This window comes from Magallana gigas, chromosome 6, assembly GCF_963853765.1.
Source record: "Magallana gigas chromosome 6, xbMagGiga1.1, whole genome shotgun sequence".
In the NCBI taxonomy this organism is placed as follows: Eukaryota; Metazoa; Mollusca; class Bivalvia; order Ostreida; family Ostreidae; genus Magallana; species Magallana gigas.
This window is the reverse complement of record NC_088858.1, coordinates 23,549,485-23,571,859: the sequence shown is the minus strand read 5'-3', so window position 1 is coordinate 23,571,859 and position 22,375 is coordinate 23,549,485. Positions and strand designations below refer to the sequence as shown.

The 22,375-nt window shown below is 34.5% G+C and overlaps 3 protein-coding genes across 3 annotated transcripts in view; 2 read left to right on the top strand and 1 right to left on the bottom strand.

Moving 5' to 3' along the window:
- The first annotated feature begins 3,907 nt into the window (after nucleotides 1-3,907).
- LOC136276507 (E3 ubiquitin-protein ligase TRIM71-like) lies at nucleotides 3,908-8,485 on the top strand. The gene is made up of 2 exons (XM_066088701.1): nucleotides 3,908-4,031; nucleotides 5,082-8,485. Exon 2 carries the CDS (start codon nucleotides 5,099-5,101, stop codon nucleotides 6,692-6,694), a length of 1,596 nt encoding a protein of 531 aa, XP_065944773.1. The 5' UTR covers nucleotides 3,908-4,031; nucleotides 5,082-5,098; the 3' UTR covers nucleotides 6,695-8,485.
- A 318-nt stretch (nucleotides 8,486-8,803) lies between these two features.
- LOC105319280 (poly [ADP-ribose] polymerase tankyrase) overlaps nucleotides 8,804-22,375 on the bottom strand; it is a 68,440-nt gene continuing 54,868 nt past the window's right edge. The window contains exon 53 of the mRNA XM_066088768.1: nucleotides 8,804-10,155. Coding sequence (XP_065944840.1) covers nucleotides 10,001-10,155 — 155 coding nt within the window. The 3' untranslated portion in view covers nucleotides 8,804-10,000. The remainder of the gene's footprint in view (nucleotides 10,156-22,375) is intronic.
- Nucleotides 14,069-18,353, top strand: LOC136276518 (uncharacterized). Its single transcript, XM_066088720.1, has 2 exons — nucleotides 14,069-14,196; nucleotides 16,362-18,353. The coding sequence occupies exon 2, from the start codon at nucleotides 16,379-16,381 to the stop codon at nucleotides 17,972-17,974; it is 1,596 nt and encodes a 531-aa protein (XP_065944792.1). The 5' UTR covers nucleotides 14,069-14,196; nucleotides 16,362-16,378; the 3' UTR covers nucleotides 17,975-18,353.

Below are 22,375 nucleotides of genomic sequence, written 5' to 3'. Positions count from 1 at the left end.
GATGATATATACATGTACACCAATTACAGCTCCAAGATGGCCTCACAACATTCACTACAAATTCTACATCAATGTCTTATCTACATCAATTAGAAACAAAAAGACAGCTTTATATTTGATTCACAAATATTCATTATATGTAAGTGTTTCAAAAAAATATTAGTGCTCAATAATTACAGAAAAGCACATGTATAAAAAAGTAAAATCTCTACAAGATTCAAATCCTCTAAAACTGATTAATTTAGTACTGTGTATGAAAGTACCAAAAATATAACAAGACAAAAAATTCAAAATTTGTGATAGATAAATTTCATAATCTCAAATAAATATATAAAATTATATCAATAATTCTCTCTTTCATTTAAAATAGAACTTTAAAAGTGACTACTGCATATATTTTTTAATTTTTAATGTAATATTTACTCCATGTAGTACCAGCCTCTTTAAAAAATATTTCGAAGTAAAAATTATTAATGACTACCTTTGTTAATAATAGCTCTATAAGAATTATCAACAGTTAGAAACCAATCTTGTTAACTGCTGACAACACAAATGTTATAATAGACAGGTACAATGTATATACTATATATACAATTTTGATATTGAATGATTTCTAGTTCAAATCTATCCAAAAAAAATTTCAAATACTTATTTACTTTATTATGACAAGCAAATCTAATCAAGATAACAAACTTGGTGTGTCAAATCTTGATTCTTAAAAGTCTGACATCACACAATAGATTGCACACAAAATTATTTCATCTCTGTAAATGAAGTGGGATAATTCCCCTTAACTTATATAAAGGTATAAAATGAAATAACCTTTCTTTGTTTTATATATGAAGAAAGAGAAAAAAAAACCCAGTTTTGAACATGCTTCGAAGTCAATCTAAAGCATATGTAGAACAGGCATAAACTTTAAAAGTGACAAAGATTGGTAAGAGAAAAATTCTTGTCTTTAAATAATGAGATGATCTACACATAGATGAGAACAACATAGCAACCATAACCCAATATATCACAAACAACAGAGCAGTATTTCCACCATAGGTCAACAATACTGGATCTACCACACATCTCATATCAGTGATAATAAAGTAGAATAATAATCATTGTCTCTAATAATATTCTCGACACAAAAAACGGAGTCCAACAAATTCACCACAGAGTGTGCCAGACATCAACATATTTGTACATTAATGTACAGTGATAACAAGTTATTTGATTTGTGTGGACTGTCGGGAGTAAATGATCCATGTTTTTGTACCTGAATGATAACTATGAGCATACAAGGTTTACAGAGAGCAAGCCTCCATGAGTTAGCCCTGACCCCTGTCCAGCCAGTGTTAGTACTGGGGGTCGGTATTATCTTGCACTGCCCTTGGTGAACTGTACCAGGTATTTCAGACAAACTTGCCGCGGATCCTCTACTATGTATTCTGTGCGTGCCGGGTAGTTATAGAAAAATTAATTATTATTTAATGTCACTTTCTCTTCAAACATATCAAGAGGGATGCTATATCCTATAAAATGGAAGAAACAAGCTGTAGAGATTTCCTTACAGAACACATAGGTATACTCACCAATAAATGGAAGTGGTTCATAAGCTTGCAAATAATATTTTGAAACCTGCAAATAATAATATAAATTTTCGAAAATTGCATTGAGATTGTCAGAATTTCTGATGACTTTTAAATATTTGATCTTCAATTAGTTGTGTTAAAGTTTGAGTTTTCATCCAGTGAGTATTTGTGCCAAGGGAATAAGTTAGATAAGTGAAAATTACAATAATTTACCATTACATGGAGGCGAAGATTCTATTAATTAGATTCTAAACCGGACTTTATCTATGAACCCCTATTTCACAGAGTCGGGGGCATGTGATGCTGGGTGTAGCACCGACACCAATATGGCGGACGAATGTTATGATTGGAAACTTGACAAATGATTTAGAAGTCACATATAATTTGTCTTTTGTATGAAAGCCATTAAAGGATGACCGCACCAAGCACCGGATTTTGTGTCTTTTTTTTGTCTCTTCTGTTGCGTTTATTTCTTAACCTAATATTAATTTGGTTTATTTTATCAAAGAGTCTTGACAATTTCCAACATTAATGAATAGTTTAGACTGTGATACAATTAGCTAATTCTATGCTTTTCTCCTAACAACTTCCAAAAAACAGAGGTTTCGCTTATATCCCCTTGATCGAGCATAAGATGATATTAATATGCATGAGAGGTGGAGCTGACATTATCAGAATGGTACTAGCTGCAATAATGTAGCCCTCTCCGATTTTTTTATATCTGATGTTTACTGGAGAGGGCTAAAATTCCACAGGATCTCCGTAATGGTGCAAAATTAATTTTTTAATGCTACTGACTTCGGTCTGAAAAGATGATTTTATAATTGACCTCCTTTAGATAAAACGATTTTTTAATTCAGGTTGAACAAAGTAACCGTATATAAATCAAAACCAGATAAAACACATCAGCATGTTTACCAGTCGTCTTTTTCAGCAGCCATGACAGTTCTCGCGTGATTTTATGGGATTTACGCTTGGAGTTTTGATGGGCTTGATAACGTGAATGTCAGTGTAGATAATCGATCTTACCTCGTTCTATCACTAAAATATCATTTAAGGAAATGGTATATAATGGAAATATCATATTTACCGCGTTAATTATGTTTAAAATAGGGGAATTCCTATATTCAGTTCAAGATCCGCTCCTGAATTCTCATTGGCTGTCCAGAAATAAGACCGGTCAAGGTCAGTAAACATGGCGGACGAATTCAACTTGTGTTGTTGACATACACGAAAAATAACCGATATATGGACTATACTTGATATTTTTGGATTAATTTATGCCATAGACATCTACAATGTTTGAGTTCAGGTAAGAAATGCAAATGTTATTGTCATTTATATACGATTTGAGACGAAATTGTTGCGGGAGTGAATCACTCCCGCAATTGCACCATTACGGAGATCCTATGGAGTTGTAGCCCTCTCCCCCCCCCCCCCCCAAAAAAAATCGGGAGAGGGCTACATTATTGCAGATAGAATGGTACTAAAATTAGACTAGCATAAATAACAATGCCAATCGTATAAAAAAAATATGCGATCACTCTTTCATCATAGCCCTTTTTATTCTATATGGTATAAATATACTATTTACCATAGTTTCAACAATTAGACCACCACCATGTACTAGTAAGTAGAGAAGTACAGAAGACTTTATATCAATGTTTGACGACTTAACGTGTTCGAAAAACATAACATGCTACCTTACACGTCACGTGATAGAATTGATAATTATAATATTCAACATGTATCAACCCTTGATTACAACAGAGAAAGCGAAAGTAAGAAGAGTCATTTTTCTTTAATTTGAACCATGAGCGCATGTTTGTCTATTAATCTCCCTTTAACATAACTTAGATACTAATAATGCAAATATAAACCCACTGCTAAAGGAAGAACAATATGCAAACATGCGCTGACTATGTATGAAGTCGGTATTATCATATGGAGAATCAAGAAACCGTGATGATCGCCCCCTATGAAAACAGTACTTGGTAACAGCATACTTTTATTTAACACAATTACGTAAAGTTAAAAGCTGCAGTTTAGATGTTGATCATTTCTGCAATTGAAAGGAAAATTCTTCTTTTAAAAAATTACTTTCTCGCAAATATCGTAGTCATCCTTTGAAACATATTTATTTTATTGCATTTACATCAGAAAGAAGCCTCGGATTGCCGTTTCTCTGTTAAAACTGCATCCTTTTCCGCCATTTTTATTCTCCTTTCTCTACCTCATATACACTTCCCCATTTAAGTGCACTTGATACACAATACAAAATGTCTACACCGGTGTAAACTAGTAAGTGTACACCCAGTTAGCTAAATCAAGCGCGCCCATAGTGTATAAGGATCCATATATATATAAGGGATCATAAACCGAAAGTTGATTATGTGCCTGTTTGAGAGGGATTTTCTTTTATTTTGGAAGTTATGTTCCTAATGTGAGGTAATACTTTAACCAAGACTGGTATATTAAGACGAAGTTTTAATAAATGAAAGTTGATATATAATGATGAATACACTAGCAAGCATGCATCCTGTTAAGACTACTGTAATGTTGTGTGATATCAGATGAAATAACTAAAAAAATGTACATGAATACGATATTTTGAAAAAGAAAATGCCACTTTTTTACTATGGCTGATGATTGCCTATAACGATTTAATCTAAAAAAGAAAGAGGCTTTCAGATTTTGTAACATGACACGATGTTTTAATTCTGATTGTGCATGTATAAGTTGTGGCCTTTGTCCCACTGACACCGTGCTATATTGTCAAAGGTATTTAGAGTAGTGATTACTTTATATGAATTATATTTAAAGTATTAAGTCCCCTTAGATAATCATATGATCATGTAAATAGAAAATAACAATCATTTGTAAATCATTGGCCCATGGAGGGCATAGCGTCAATACAACTAGCTGCAGCTAAAATACATCAAGCATAATTTGTAAACTTTACAACGAAATCTGTTATATTAAGAAATACAGTGTTAATTTAGTATGATTACATACACTAAATATGGCTCCCTCTGTTTCTTACGGAAATCAATTGTAATTCATAGATTTAAAAAATTGAAATCTACACGCCCCGTTTATCGATTGGTCGTAACCTTTATCTACGTAAGAAAGTCACGAACCGAACTGCACGAAAATATCATGATGATGTCTGTCTCAAATTCTAATAGAAGACGATTTGGCGTACTGATGTACATTGACAGTAATTTAGTTAATTTTACTTACTTTTTACAATCAATTTAATGGATTTCTTTTAAAGTTATCGCGGGTTATATATTTTTTCTTTTGCAATATCGCCACCTTCTTATCCCGCATGAATTACTAAACAAAGCATTGCATGTATCCTGGCGAAAAAAAATCCTTCTATCATCGAAACATCCATGTATTTTTTTTAATTATCAGCCCAGGTAATAACTCATTTGCAAACTTAATTAAACAATGTATGATTTAATATATGTTTCTGATAAAAACCTTTTACAGGGCACACTAAATCTTTTATGATGGCATCTAGAGATGAAGCCCAGCATGTGGTGGAATGTAACTTGTGTCAGCAACCAGTCTCGTTTATCTGCAGACGATGCAGGGTCAATCTCTGTGACCCCTGTGCCCTCATACATCTACGCGTGAAATCGAAAAACGGCCATGACATTGTAGATTACACCAGCAAGGATGATGACGACACATGCCACTGTGATTCCCATCCCCAAAACGATTGCTCCGCATACTGTAAAACTTGTGATGCTCCAATTTGCATGCTTTGCGTTTCTATCAAACACAAATCGCACGAAATGTCCGAGCTATCCGATAAAATTGAGGAACTTTTAAAAATGATTGCACGGGAAAATGATCGACTTCAGTCATCTAAACATGAATTACAAAGAACACTGGATCACACGACGAAGCTGCTGTCCTCAATACCCTCGGTTTACCAATTGAGAAAAGATGAAGTTACAGAGCGGGGAGAAGAGTGGATCAAACTGATCGAAAAGACCGTGAAAAAACTTCACCAGGAACTGGATGGCATGCAAAAGGAACACGAGGTTGTACTACAGAAACAAAAGACCGAATTGGTAGAAATGATTAGAAGAGTGGATGATATGAACGCAAAAACGGCAAAATTACATACAGCAAAGAATGTCAAAGAAATACAGAATTTTGTATCAGTGATTCAGAATCAGAAGATAATGAGTGAGGTCTCACAATATTCATTTCCGAACTTTTATGAGTATAAAATAGATGAATATTTAGAAAATAAATTAAAAGAAAAGGCGTTATCAGGTAGAAGAATGTTAGAGGTACCAACAGTTACTTCTGTTATATACACTGGGTTCCCTGCTAGTAAAAAGTATAAATCTCGTCTGTTTGACATGGCCGTTACCGACGATAAAAAAGTGTGGATGGGAGGATATAGTAGAGAACTGAAACTGTTTGATCTCCAGGGACACCTCCACCACACCGTCAGCATTACTGACTATGGCATGTACCTATGTATGTACAACAAACAAGTAGTGTACAGTGATCAACATCAAAAAGCCTTGAAAATGATATCAGACACCGACACTGTGGAGACGATGTTCACTACCGGGGACTGGACGCCATACGGCGTCACAAGCGCCGCGTCTGGTGATCTACTGGTCTGTCTCCGTAAAGACGATCAGTCCAAAGTCGTTCGATACAGCAGTACCGGTACCGTGCTCCAGGAAATCCAGTACGACTCGCAGTGTCAACCTCTGTACAAACGGGTGATGTACATCACTGAGAATGTCAACGAGGATATCATTGTAACTGACTGGGAGAAAAAAGCAGTCATTGCTGTCGATAGATTAGGCATATTCCGGTACTCGTACTCGGGGAAGGACGAAGATTTTAAAGCTCTATCAGTTGCTACTGATTCTGTTGGTCATGTCATTGTAACAGATTTTCAGGGTAACAAGATTCACATGTTGGACAAAGACGGGCGATTCCTGAGGTACATCATTCCTGAAGGAGGAATAAAAGATCCACGCGGTGTGTGTATCCTTGGTCACGGCGAGATGATGGTTGGAGAGTGTCTGACCGGAATCGCCAAAAGAATCAGATACCTAGAAGATTGAAGATACATTAGTTTTATTTATATACTACATAATATTTCAAAGAAGATTTGGTCTGTGTGTGTGGGGAGGGGGTGAATCCTACTTTCTGTGGTATATCGATATGTCTTTTTACTTTCATAATTATACTTTTAAGTTTAATTAGCAGCTACTGTCCGTCGAAAATATTGGCTTTAAAAATCGCTTTTCCTCTAAAGTGTCAAAAATGCTTTGAAATGTGATAATTTTTAATAACTAATCAACAATCAGCAGTACGTAATAAAAACTCATGTTAAAGGGCATTAAGTGTAAACTTAAATATCAATGAAATATCTATATTTATAAAGGTGAATTCAAGAGTAAGGAAGAGCTGCAACTAAAATTATTTATTTACAACTTTTATATATTTCGCTTCATTAATTAATGTACAGATAAATTCACATGTACGTGCAAATTAATTTCATTGTAATATACATATGTAGTTCGACTTCCTAAGAATTCGGTATTAAGTTAAATACGTCCCATACTCTACATCATTTACATGTAAAATTATGAAATCGACGTATCTTCATCGTATATTCACTGGACAATTCAGAGGCACTTGTGGGTCCAATCTTGGAATTGAGTGAGAATGTAGTTAGTTCTAAAGTTATAAAGGACGGGGGATACATAAAATTGTCTCAAGAGTACATGTATTTATTTCGGCCAATCAGATATTGCAAAAAAAAAGGTTTTTAGGTGTGAAAAAAGCATTTCTTATTCAACAGCAAGAGATATTTTTGTTTTTAGAAAGGCTCTCCAGGAAATTGGTTTAGAAAAATCGAAATTCGGGTTACATATTTTCCGAGCTTGAGGTTACGGTGCTACTGCAGCTGTTAACAAGGGTATTTATGACAGATTTTTTTTTAAAAAATGGTCGCTGGAAATCGGAAAATGGAAACTAAGAATCTTGTTATTTAAGGCGGGATAAACATATTTTTGTTCTTTCTTCATTTTCGAAGTACATGTATGTTGCACTCCCGCAAGCGAGCTGTTCCTATAGATATGGGTATTTTGAGTTTTATTTTATAAATATTTTATTGTTCGTTTGAACGAGTGAATTAGAACTTTAAAAAAATAATGTTTTCAATACCGGTATCACACGTACAGTGTACAGATTGAAATTTTACAATGATTATCAGCGTCATGACGATAACACGGTTAATTTGTCAGTACATGTAGTTTATTATTACCTTTAAATTCCGATTCTCTAGTTTCCATTTATAAACGGGTATTTGTCAATATCAGATCACATATATATAAACAAAATGACCAGGATAGAAACAGACACCTGTCTTTTCCATTGATTACGGACTTCCTTTGTTGTCAACTTAGACCGCAAATCATGGACTTTTGCCGTCAATTTATTGTTGTGATCCTGGTTCTGTGTGTTGTCGGTGATATTGGGCATTTTCTAAACTCTGTATGGACTGTGCAATTTTTTCCTTTAACCGATTGGTTTCTGTGCTATTTGTCTTAATTAATATGTTATTTTGTTGAAGTCACTTTTGTATTTATTCTGTATCAAGACTAAATTGCTCTTCATTATTATGTCCAGCTGATAGTTGTTTTGCTTACAAAGGCTTTATCTATTGCCTGATCTTATTTAATCAAAAAGTGTGTTATGATATTGTACACATTTGTTAATGAGGTATACAAAACAAGAACGTATATTATTATTGACATCTATGAATTAAATTTTATTATTTTTTTTTAGCATTGTTCAGTAACATGTCTATTCCTTTGGTGTTATGAATAAAAATTGAGAAAAGTGTCCATCTTGTTAATGTCATTGGTAGTGAGCCTTTGCGCTTTGAAAGAAAGAAAATGTTCTCCGAAAATTCTCATCGCTTGTTGTTATATCTTCCTCCCAAATTAGAGTTTTTGTCATATAATAAAAAAAAAGAAGATTCTTTTACAAGAAGCCAACAATACACAAAACAATTTGGCCATTACATTCATTTTGTGGGAACGGCAAAATAGACTTAAACGCAAGAGTCTCACAATAATAAGAGGTAAATAGTTTAAACATTTATAAACCAGTGGATGGGTAGAAATTACGCCTAGAACTCGATTAACCCTACCAAAGTGCTCAATAATTACAGAAAAGTACATGTATGAAAAAGTAAAATCTCTACAAGATTCAAATCCTCTAAAACTGATTAATTTAGTACTGTGTATGAAAGTACCAAAAATATAACAAGACAAAAAATTCAAAATTTGTGATAGATAAATTTCATAATCTCTAATAAATATATAAAATTATATCAATAATTCTCTCTTTCATTTAAAATAGCACTTTAAAAGTGACTACTGCATATATTTTTTAATTTTTAATGTAATATTTACTCCATGTAGTACCATCCTCTTTAAAAAATATTTCGAAGTAAAAATTATTAATGACTACCTATGTTAATAATAGCTCTATAAGAATTATCAACAGTTTGAAACCAATCTTGTTAACTGCTGACAACACAAACGTTATAATAGACAGGTACAATGTATATACTATATATACAATTTTGATATTGAATGATTTCTAGTTCAAATCTATCCAAAAAAAATCTCAAATACTTATTTACTTTATTATGAGAAGTAAATCTAATCAAGATAACAAACTTGGCGTGTCAAATCTTGATTCTTACAAGTCTGACATCACACAATAGATTGCACACAAAATTATTTCATCTCTGTAAATGAAGTGGGATAATTCCCCTTAACTTATATAAAGGTATAAAATGAAATAACCTTTCTTTGTTTTATATAGGAAGAAAGAGAAAAAAAACCCAGTTTGAACATGCTTCGAAGTCAATCAAAAGCATATGTAGTACAGGCATAAACTCTACAAAGTGACAAAGATTGGTAAGAGAAAAATTCTTGTCTTTGAATAATGAGATGATCTACACATAGATGAGAACAACATAGCTACCATAACTCAATATATCACAAACAACAGAGCAGTATTTCCACCATAGGTCAACAATACTGGATCTACCACACATCTCATATCAGTGATAATAAAGTAGAATAAAAATCATTGTCTCTAATAATAATTCTCGACACAAAATACGCAGTCCAACAAATTCACTACAGAGTGTGCCAGACATCAACATATTTGTACATTAATGTACAGTGATAACAAGTTATTTGATTTGTGTGGACTGTCGGGAGAAAATGATCCATGTTTTTGTACCTGAATAATAACTATGAGCATACAAGGTTTACAGAGAGCAAGTCTCAATGAGTTAGCCCTGACCCCTGTCCAGCCAGTGTTAGAACTGGGGGTCGGTATTATCTTGCACTGCCCTTGGTGAACTGTACCAGGTATTTCAGACAAACCTGCCGCGGATCCTCTACTATGTATTCTGTGTATGCCGGGTAGTTATAGAAAAATTTATCGTTCCTTGTCACTGTCTCTTCCAACATACCAAGAGGGATGCTATATCCTGTAAAATGGAAGAAACAAGCTGTAGAGATTTCACTACAGAGCACATACGTATACTCATCAATAAATGGAAGTGGTTCATAAGCTTGCCAATAATATTGTGAAACCTGCAAATAATATTATAAATTTTTCGAAAATTGCATTGAGATTGTCAGAATTTCTGATGACTTTTAAATATTTGATCTTCAATTAGTTGTGTTAAAATTTGAGTTTTCATCCAGTGAGTATTTGTGCCATGGCAAGGGAATAAGTTAGATAAGTGAAAATCACAATAATTTACCATTACATGGAGGCTAAGATTCTATTAATTAGATTCTAACCCTGACTTTATCTATGAACCCTTATTTCAAGATGAAAACATCATTTCAACAGTATTGCTTAAAATCCAGATGGCACCCCTATGTAAAATCAAACACTTATCTGAGAAACATCGACAAAAATTAGCAAACAGCAGGAAAAAGTTGCTTAGGGAGTACATGTAAGGATAACATTATCCTTACCCAGTGAAAGCATATGCATTCAATAGTAGGCTTAACATTTACCTCAAGGCATGGTCACTGTGAAGTCCTCATCAGGCCGCTTTTTACCCTCCACACCACGACTTCTGAAGTCAGTATCATTTAATTCGCTATCAAAATATCCACTATTAGGTTCCTTGATCTGTTCTTTACCTAGAGCAACCTGCACAAAGGAAGGAAAGATTAAAATGATAATTACCAATGAGAGGGTGACCAGCTCACAGGGGCTCCATTCTTAGAAAAGAACATTAGGATGAAAGGGGCTTTTTGACATTGTTCTTTTCTGACATGAAAATTCTTATACTAATTTGGAATTTAGGAAAACCTTTCAAGTATTTTAAAGGTCTGCTTATATCAATCTGTAAGTTTGTGTGAATCCGCAAAGCCAGTGCCAGCATGTTCAGTGTTTGAACCACGCCTGTGCTGACACTGGGTGAAGAATCCACCGACACAGTCCTCCAGTGGACGTGTCTGTTAATCTATGATGATATAAAACCACCACAGTCACTGCTCAGACTGCATGGGGAACATCATCAAGGACAAATCCAGCAAAAGCATTCATAACAGTGTCTAGCAATATCATGTACAACAGCAAAGCTAGCAATAGCATTTAAAACAGCAGGTTTAGCAATGGTACTTCACATATTTATTCTCATGCTTGTAATTTTTTGCAATTTCAAAATCTTTCAAATTTACACATGTTTACTCCTGGAACTACAGTTTCGACAATATAGTTTTAACAACAAAAACCAGTTAAAAAAAGCAGTCTTCAAAATAATATGCAATGAAACACAATTAAAATAACACTGTATGACAAAGCACAGAATCATATAATAAATGAATATACGGTTTTAGATGTGGTATTGTCCAAGCCTTACCTGGGTATTGAAAAGTGACATGAAACTTCTAACGTACCACACATAATAAAGCAAGTTTTACTTCAGGATCACTGCTGGTATTGTAGCAGTAGGTCATACTTTTGGCAAAGGAATCTGATGAATAAATCCACTGGAAAACAAGAGAAAGAGTCAAGCTCACCCTAAGAATATTATGCAAGTTAACACTAGTTAACACTGGTTCAAATAACATTTTCGGGTTATCAGAGTGAGGTTGAACAAAACAAAACAGGAAAAAATCATTCTATCTGCTCTCATTTATACTACAAATAATACACACTATACAACTTTTATACAGTCTATGCTCCATCACATCCTCCCCCTACAAAAACTAATGTAAATGTATTCTGTTTGGCTTTCAACTGAGATACTGTTTTATACTAAAGTTTTGGATTTTTTCTCTAATACTATGCAAGTCCACTGTATCACCCAACAAATGTATACATGTGTTTTAATATACATTAATTCCAGTTGCAAAGTCTGTGGTACATTCAATCACCAATTAACATCAAAGTGTCTCTCATTTAATTGTATCTTAACTCTCCAAACAAATGACCAGTAATCGGGATTCCTGTGGGGGCGACCAGCAGACCTCTGTGTAGAATACTAATGAAGTTGGATGTACCACAGCCATGTCAGAGGAGCTTGTGGTTATCAAAAACTAAATTTCGCATTTCCTCTTCCTCACCCGGGCGACAGATTTTGTAGATTGCTTGAACATCAGTGCTATGACCTGTGTGTAAAACAACACCCCATGCAATGAAGTGAACTATTTATTGCTACTCTATTTTTTACATGATGTATGCACTGGTAGTTCTTATCAAAGTGTTGTGTTTCGGTGACTTTAACGGAAAAGGATGGGAGATATTGACGGACCAGACTGGGATTCAAACCTATGTCCCCTGAGTCTCCAGGCAGGTTTAATAAATTTACTTTGCCAGGATACTTTTAAGAGAGTAAAGTTTTCCAAAGTAATTTATTATATATGTAATTATTCTGAACAAAGCCGAATGAGTGGTAACCAAGTACCAACTGATATTTTTTTTATCTACATAAAAATACTGTAATTTTTGTTTTAAAGTTAAGAATTTCACTGTATACATATGTTAAAGGAATTTATCTGTGGAAACGAATTAAAAATGCACACTTTCAACATGTGTGATCCGTTTCTCCTCTGCTTATTATAAGTTAATTAAATAATTAGTAATTATCATAGGTTGTTTTTCTTTCGAAGAAATTTTCCTGATAATACCAATATCAGCTTTCCGGGATGATACAGATCCTACATGACTGCCAGAGATCACGTGTAGGCCTTCTTCGAAAACTTGCCGATTATAAGAGATCTCCGCTCGCAGTTGAGCACACAATTAAGATATTGTGATCAGAGTGAAACTGTAATTATGTCTTTATATTTTTACATTTTCTACTGTCTTTTTCTGTGATAACATAAAGAATCAATTTTGAAGCCTAAAACCCAATAACTTCATAAAATATGAGCGACACAAAATGGGCGTATCTTATAGCATAACCGAAAAACGGTATTGGCAGGGCCGCATAGTAATACTTGGTATGCGCTACATGAAAAAATAATGCTGTTTTAAATAGTAGAACTTTAAAATAATATAAATATAAGTAATACGAAACCATTCTTTGATTATATGAAGTAATAATTTCGGTCGGAGCGTGGTCAAATCTATCATAAAGCCCCTCGGGCTTTATTGGATTTGACCACGCCCCGACCAAAATTATCAACTCATAATCCTCATAAAATGATTCCTTATTCCTTAAACATATCATATTCCGGCAACTACTCGTTCCCTACCTTAAAATTGGTGTTAAAAACAATATTCTACAAACGTACAGTACCGATCAGATCCAACCTTACACCAGAGTAAACCCCAACTAAACCCTGGGTTTACTTTTGGGGTTTAATTGGGGTTTACTCTGGGGTTTTTTTTTTGAAAATGTGGGTCCACCTGGGGTTTACCTGGAAATTGCTATTGAGGTCAAACTTATGCATTGAAGTGTGAAGCAGACCTGATCCCACTGCCTGTAATTCCTGCATCTGGTATATTCCTAATACACCGTTAGTGTTTGCTCTCAGGAGTATACTTCTGACCGTGTTTACTCTCTGTGTCCACTCTGGGTTTACTTTGGGTTTACTCTGGGTCCACTCTAGTAAACCCAAAGTAAACCCCGAGTAAACCCAGAAAGTAAACCCAGGGTTTAGTTGGGGTTTATGTTTTTGTTAGGTTTGTCTGATCGGTACTGTATGAATGGCGTAAATTTGATCTACAAGTACATTCCTTCCGTATATATTTTGTATTGTCCATGTAGAGGGCCATGATATTTACTTAAAACATTCCTTATAAGAAAACGGTAAAACCGTAGATTTACAAAATTAGCGATACTCCCCCCCCCCCCCCCCATTCAACTTTAGTTGCTACGGTGTCGTTACTGATGTATACTTTTAACAGGAAGTGACATATCGTCTAAAAGCCTGGGTAGCGCGAATGGTGAGTCAGGATCGTTGATAAACCGGAAGTTGATTTTGTGCCATTTCTATTTTTGTTCGAGAGAGATTTTCTTTTTCCTCTGGAAGTCATCATGACATGTCCCTAATGTGAGGTAATATACTAACCTAGACCGGTAAATTCAGATGAAGTCTTGATAAGTGAATGTTCCATGCACTTGCATTTATTCATACTGCCAGAACAAGTGCATGCTGTGTCATATTAAATATGATAAATGTACATGAATACGCTGTTTTAAAAAAAAATATTAAAAATGATTATTTCACATTCGTTAAGAATTGCTTTAAACGATTTAGTCAATAAAGAGACTTTCAGTGAAACATGACATGACGTGCATGCACCTGATTGCGCATGTATTGGTATTTTATTAATAGAGTAACCTTCGTCCCACTGACACCGTGCTATCTTTAGAGTTGCGTTTCATGTAAACTTTAATTTCCCAGATATGATCATGTTAATAAAATATATAACTTTTGTGAATCATGGACTCATGGAGGACATATCATCAATACAACAGCATAATTTTTAAACATTACACCAAAATCTGTGACATGTTCTGTGTGTATTGCAGGTATTCTAGCGAATAAAAAGGTAATAATGGTAATAAACCAGAGTTATCTCTCTTGCACCATAAATTGCATTAAATTTTTTTTTCTTTAAAGATAACCATAATTAATTACCTATTTGTGGACGGACTTATCCGTTTTTTTCTCGATTATGACAAAGATCACACGGTGAATGATCATTCCTCCTAGACACCTGATCCTACCTCTATCTTTTTGGAGGTCCGTGTGCTCTGATTTGAATTTGTATTTCGTTTTATGGATTTTTGAGATGGTTGACGGTTTGTTATTGTCATGTTTTATCTTTTAAAAAATAAAATGATTACCCAGCTATTCTGAACTTGCTTTATCAAAAACGTATGTCATGCATTATTTTAGATCAAATTTTAAGCTCAAAGATATCTTGTTTGCAACCACAAAAACCCCAACAATCATATCAAGTGAATAATAGTTTATTGACTCTTATTTCGGAATAATTTTCTTTAGAAAAAATACTTTATTGAGTAACAAAATAATATATCAGGCCATATTTCAATTTTTTCTCTTTCTTTCTCTCTCTCTCTCTCTCTCTCTCTCTCTCTCTCTCTCTCTCTCTCTCTCTCTCTCTCTCTCTCTCTCTCTCTCTCTCTCTCTCAGATTAAGGCAATAATGCAGATCTCAGAAATAGTTGTCGAATAATAAGAAAAAATTGACACAAATTCCGGAGAAGTACAGGCACGTGCCTGAAGTAAAGTTTGATGTAAAATACGGCCTCCAGTAACTTGACAAAAATTAATTTTCGGAATTCCTGTTTGTATTTTGTATGAACTTAAACTTTGATATATGTACTCTACAGAGTCCCATTCTTATTCCAAAACAATTATCAAAATATATTACATGTGAAAGGGGAAAAATGAACCTTATCACTGACCTCATATGCAACTTTCCTTCCTCCATTATAAACTGACATTGACTTTGTTTGTTATTAACTTTCATTTATGCGTATACGTGTGTTGTAAGTATAATTATCGACGGATTTAATAATTAATATTTTTTGCTAAGTTTCCTCTCAACTGGTTACCTGATATTTAAAAAATTCTTGTCCAACATGCTTATATTTATTTATGTATCAAGGTCCATCCATTCTGTTCAGTTTTCGTTGAAAGGACATGGTCACAAGCCAGAACTAAATTCACTGTTACATGTTGTACAAAACCATCTATTAATAACCAGTCATTGTAATACAAACACGATCCAAGCTAAGTACTTGACTCGGGATTTATCAATTTACCTACTCCTCGTTTTAAAAATTTCAAAACTAAGGTAGATTTTCCTCTAATTCATTGCATAAAAAGGGGCCGCTTACATAATTATGTAAGTGGCTATCATTCTTTTCTCAAAAATTACAAAAGTCCGAGAGATTAGATTTCAAACCATGACACAGGATCCCTCAATTACGAAATCATCGAAATATTTTTGTTGCCATTATTTAGCAGACCCACAGAGACTGTGCTTTAGAAAATTACTATTTCTTGTTGTTAATATCTTTAATTGATATATTACTATTTTATATTAACGTAACGGCCTTTTGATTTATAGAAGTTCGTCTATCATCCGAACATCCATGTATTTTTAAATTACCAGTCCAGATAATAATTCATTTGTAAAATTAACCAATGTTTGATATTATATAAGTTTCTGATAACAATTTTCGCAGGGTACACAGAATCTTTCATGATGGCATCTAGAGATGAAGCTCAACATTTTGTGGAATGTGACCTGTGTCAGCAGCCAGTTTCGTTTTTCTGCAGACGATGCAGGGTCAATCTCTGTGACCCCTGTGCCCTCATACATCTACGCGTGAAATCGAAAAACGGCCACGACATTGTAGATTACACCAGCAAGGATGATGATGATACATGCCACTGTGATTCCCATCCCCAAAACGATTGTTCCGCGTACTGTAAAACTTGTGATGCTCCGATTTGCATGCTTTGCGTTTCTATCAAACACAAATCGCACGAAATGTCCGAGCTATCCGATAAAATGGAGGAACTTTTAAAAGTGATTTCACGGGAAAATGATCGACTTCAGTCATCTAAACATGAATTACAAAGAATTCTGGACCACACGACGAAGCTGCTGTCCTCAATACCCTTGGTTTACCAATTGAGAAAAGATGAAGTTACAGCGCGGGGAGAAAAGTGGATCAAACTGATCGAAAAGACCGTGAAAAAACTTCACCAGGAACTGGATGACATGCAAAAGGAACACGAGGTTGTACTACAGAAACAAAAGAAAGAATTGGAAGAAATGATTAGAAAAGTGGATGATATGAACGCAAAAACGACAAAATTACATAAAGCAAAGAAAGTCAAAGAAATACAGAGTTTTGTATCAGTGATTCAGAATCAGAAGATAATGAGTGAGGTCTCACAGTATTCACTTCCGAACTTCTATGAGTATAAAATAGATGAACATTTAGGAAATAAATTAAAAGAAAAGGCGTTATCGGGTAGAATACTATCAGATATACCAACAGTTACTTCTGTTATAGACACTGGGTTCCCTGCTAGTGAAAAGTTGAATAATCGTCTGTACGTCATGGCCGTTACCGTCGATAACAAAGTGTGGATGGGAGGAGAGAGCACAGAACTGAAGTTGTTTGATATCCAGGGACACCTCCACCACACCGTCAGCATTACTTACAAAGGCATGTACTTATGTATGTACAACAAACAAGTAGTGTACAGTGATAAAGATGATAAAGCCGTGAAAATGATATCTGACACCGACACTGTGGTGACGATGTTCACTACCGGGGACTGGCAGCCATACGGCGTCACTAGCGCCGCGTCCGGTGATCTACTGGTCTGTCTCCGTAAAGACGATCAGTCCAAAGTCGTCCGATACAGCAGTACCGGTACCGTGCTCCAGGAAATCCAGTACGACTCGCAGTGTCAACCTCTGTACAAACGGGTGATGTACATCGCTGAGAATGTCAACGGGGACATCATTGTAACTGACTTGGAGAAAAATGCAGTCATTGCTGTCGATAGATTGGGCATATTCCGGTACTCGTACTCGGTGCAGGACAGTGATTTTAAAGCTCTATCAGTCGCCACTGATTCTGTCGGTCACGTCATCGTTACAGATTATTACGATGACAAGATTCACATACTGGACAGAGACGGGCGATTTCTGGGGTACATCATTCCTGAAGGAGGAATAAAAAGACCACGCGCCGTGTGTATCCTTGGTGACGGTGAGATGATAGTGGGAGAGTGTCTGACCGGAATAGCCAAAAGAATCAAATACTTAGAAGCATGAAAGTGCATCAGTTTTATTTTTATTTGTAGCTAGTCATAATAAAGACAAAATGTATGGTGTAATAAAATGACAATGAAATAAACCAAAATCTGTTGATTGTAAAATGTCAGAATATACCTACTGTCTGTGCGTGGTAAATCTTTTAAATTGTATCAGAAAAACACTTAAAGTTTCTGTATCATAAAATTGTTTGTTTATTAAAATCCGAAACTTTAAATTAAGGCCAAAATCGGTTGCTTACATAAGTAGCATTAAATATCCCAATATGACTCACTGTAAAGATCTTCTCTATTATGATACTATATTTTATAAAATTTGCCAAAATTTTGTGTAGTTTTGTTTCAGATAATTGCAAATGAAATGCTTTATGACCCATTGTCGAAATAAATATATTTATGAATGATACAAGTAACACGTGTTTGAATGTTTAAATGTTGTTGTATCATATCCAATCTCTGATTACTCAGGCTTATCGAGTTACCTGGGTACTAAATTGCTTAAAGGTCAGGACTTTGGTTAACTTTTTTCTGTTTTTATTATTTACAATGCTTTAATAAAACATTTCTACTGACCAAATGAAATTTGAAGAGTTAAAAGCAAGATTCTTTTTATTGTAAACAAGGCTCGTGTCCTGTTTTTGTTTACATAGGTTTTAGGGGTAAATGCGGCCATCTTGTACATTTGAAGATAGGAATGTAAACATTTCTTGATCCCCTTCATATTTTTTCAGAGTTTTTAATCTTCAAAATGAGTCTGTAACTGCGCAGTTCGACGGGTGTTCTGAGTGATTATAAAGGTATTGTCTTGTTCTTGTATGCATACTTTTCAAACAAATGTTTAAATTCTTATCCTCAAATGTACAAGATGGCCACACATCCCTCTTAATGTACCCGTAAAAAATTGTTTCAAGCTGATTTATCCATTCTCTTATTCATTTAAACAGAAATAATCAGTTCCTAACGTTTTAACACATAAAACTTGACAACTGGAAAATAATTTGTTTACATTGCAAATAGTAATATCACAAGCGGTGCAATTAGCTTATCGCTCAACGAATGACACTCTAATAAAATAGAAATGCCTTACTGAAGCATTGTAAAGATTACCATCGTACGGAAAAATAGAGAAAGACTATTCATTAGAAAAAACTGCAGTTTAAACTAAACCACAACCTGCAGTATCTGCACATTCTGCGGATACAGTTCCTGAACGGCCAGATCTTGCAGACACTATTTTAGAACTTGTTCCATACACACTTGGACTCAATGCTAGATAGTTTCAAAGAGGAAATATCAATTTTTGGTAAAGATATTGATAACAAAACTAAGTCTATCAAGAGAGATATGTCACTAGACAGTAAAGTTCACTCACGAAAGAAATAAGATATGACTATTATTTTGATTATTGAGTGATTTTGGCAAAAGGTACAAAGACGTGTGTCTGACCCCACCGCTCGAAGATTGGTGACGGGCTTACTAATAAGCTCAATAAGATGAACAAGTTTATTAGAATTGCAAATAAGTCTCAAGAAGGTTGGACAACGGTAATAGAGCATGAGAGCGATGACCTTGCGTCAAATTTTGATGATGTAAAACGCATGCGCCAGGTGGAGACCCGCGCCCTACGGACAGTCAAAGAGAAGCGCTATGCACAACCTTACCAAAAACCAGCTACTACTGTATTCAACTCCAATAGAAAGGTTTTATCTGCTTCATCTCGTTTACTTATAGTTTCCATTGTATACACAGCGTATCAATGTGGGTAAAGAAGTAAAACGCAATTTGCGTAAACATATCAACTTTTTGGAATCTATTGGTGCTAATCAATTTGTATTAGATATTATACGGGAAGGTTATGTTGTTCCTTTAGAAAGTAATCTACCCTCTATGTATTTCAAAAATAATAAATCTGCAAAAGATGATATTAAATAAGTAAATAAGTCTGCCTGAAAAGTTCATTTCTATGTACTAGTATCCAGTTGTCCAAAAAGTTAATGACAAGACAAATGTATCTAGCTATTGAGAATAGAGTATGCTTGGATCTTGTAATTATCTTTTTCAGAAGCAGTTTAAAAATTTATTATTTAGGTTAAAAAATCTACAACCTCGTGCGTATGGGTGAATATTATATTCAACAGCAAGGTATATTTTTAAAAAGGTTCCGCAGTACCGAGCGTCTCCAGGAAATGGGTTTCGAAAAAATCAAAAATCGGGTTACATAGTTTGCTAGCTGGATGTGCTACTGCAGCTGCTAATAAGCTAGGGTATTTGTGACGGAATTCTTAAAATACATTGTCGATGGAAATCGGATTCTGGAAAAGACGGTTGTCGTCGAAAATGTAAATTTAACTATAATAAGATTCTTTGGTTTTAAGGCGGGATTTACATATTTTTCGTTCTTTCTTTATTTTTGAGGTATGTTGCACTCGCGCAGGCGAGCTGCTCCTACATATTGGTGTTTAGAATTTTAGTTTACAATATCTTATTGTTCGTTTGAACAGGTGAATTACAACATAAAAAAGTGATTTTTTTCAATACACACATCACGCGTGCATTGTAAATTGGAATTTTCAACGATAGGCTAACACGGTTATTTCTTATTAGTTTATTTTTACCTTTAAATTCCAATTCTCCAGTTTCTATTTATAAACAGGTATTTGTCAATATCAGATCACATATATATAAACAAGTGGCCAGGATAAAAACGGACACCTGTCTTTTCCATTGATTAGGGACTTCTTTTGTTGTCTACTTAGACCGCAAATCATGGACTTTTGCCGTCAATTTATTGTGATCCTGGTTCTGTGTGTTGTCGGTGATATTGGGCATTTTCTAAACTCTGTATGGACTGGTACATGTAGTAATAATCATGGTACGGTATCCCAAAACTCAGGTTTACTAATACCCGCCGCAGACGCCTGGGTAAGCATCGCAGCCAAGGCGGCTTCCAAGGCAGCGAAACATTTCTCTAAAAAAGCAGCAAAGAAAGGCAAGAAAGTTGGAGGGGGTGAACACACCAAAAACAAACGACCTAGTACAAAAGGCAAGCATCAGAAAGGACAGGCCCGAAAACAAAAGGATCAGGCTCGATCAGAGGGAAAGAAACAAAAGGGGGCACCAGACGGGAGCAAGAAGAGGAGAAAGCGTTAGAGAGGTGTTCGAACACTGTCGATTTGTTGATGAATGTCATGTTGTAATAAGGTAGATTACCTTAGTACCTCTGTATATAGCCAAATATATCAAATTATGAAGTTTATGACGTTTTAAATTACGACTCGTATCTTATGATCATCAAATCTGTATCTAACAGTGGGAATACACATATCATAAATCATATTGACATCATGCTAAAACATTTGCGTTTAAAAATAACTAATATTATCTCTTGATTTTGTTTTGGAAAGGAGGTCGGTAACTGCTAGTATTTCATGCATTACATCATTAAACAATATCTATAAATGTTTATCGGTATAATCGGGTAGTTTATAAACATATACTTTTCTACACTCAAACCTGAGAGTAGATTTAGTGATCTTCTTAGTACTTCAACATGGAACGGTGAACAAGGGAGAACGAATGCCACTACATTTATAGATGTGAAGTCTGAAAGTACTTCAAATAAAGAAAAAATCTACATTGTACATCAAACGTTAAATAGACGCGGTTTTTTTTGTATTTCTATCTTTTTACAACTCTATAGAATTAAGTTCTACATTCATGTACTCGTTAATGTGCAATTTTTTCCTTTAACTGATTGGTTTCTGTTCTATTTGTCTTAATTAATATGTTATTTTGTTGAAGTCATTTTTGTATTTATTCTGTATCAAGACTAAATTGATCTTCATTATTATGTCCAGCTGATAGTTGTTTTGCTTACAAAGGCTTTATCTATTGCCTAATCTTATTTAATAAAAAAGTATGTTATGATTTTGTAAACATTTGTTAATGAAGTATACAAAACAAGAAGTTATATTATTATTGACATCTATGAATTAAATTTTATTATTTTTTTAGCATTGTTCAGTAACATGTCTATTCCTTTGGTGTAATAAATAAAAATTGAGAAAAGTGTCCATCTTGTTAATGTCATTGGTAGTGAGCCTTTGCGCTTTGTAAGAAAGAAAAGGTATAATAAACAAACTTCTCCGAAAATTCTCACCGCATGTTGCTATATTTTCCTCCCAAATTAGAGTTTTTGTCATATAATGAAAAAAAAATCTTCTTTTACAAGAAGCCAACAATATACAAAACAATTTGGCCTTCACATTCATTTTGTGGGAACGGCAAAATAGACTTAAACGCAAGTCTCACAATAATTAGATAAGGAATAAGGAATCATTCTTTGAGTATTATGAGGTGATAATTTTGGTCAGGGCGTGATCAAATCCAATAAAGCCCGAAG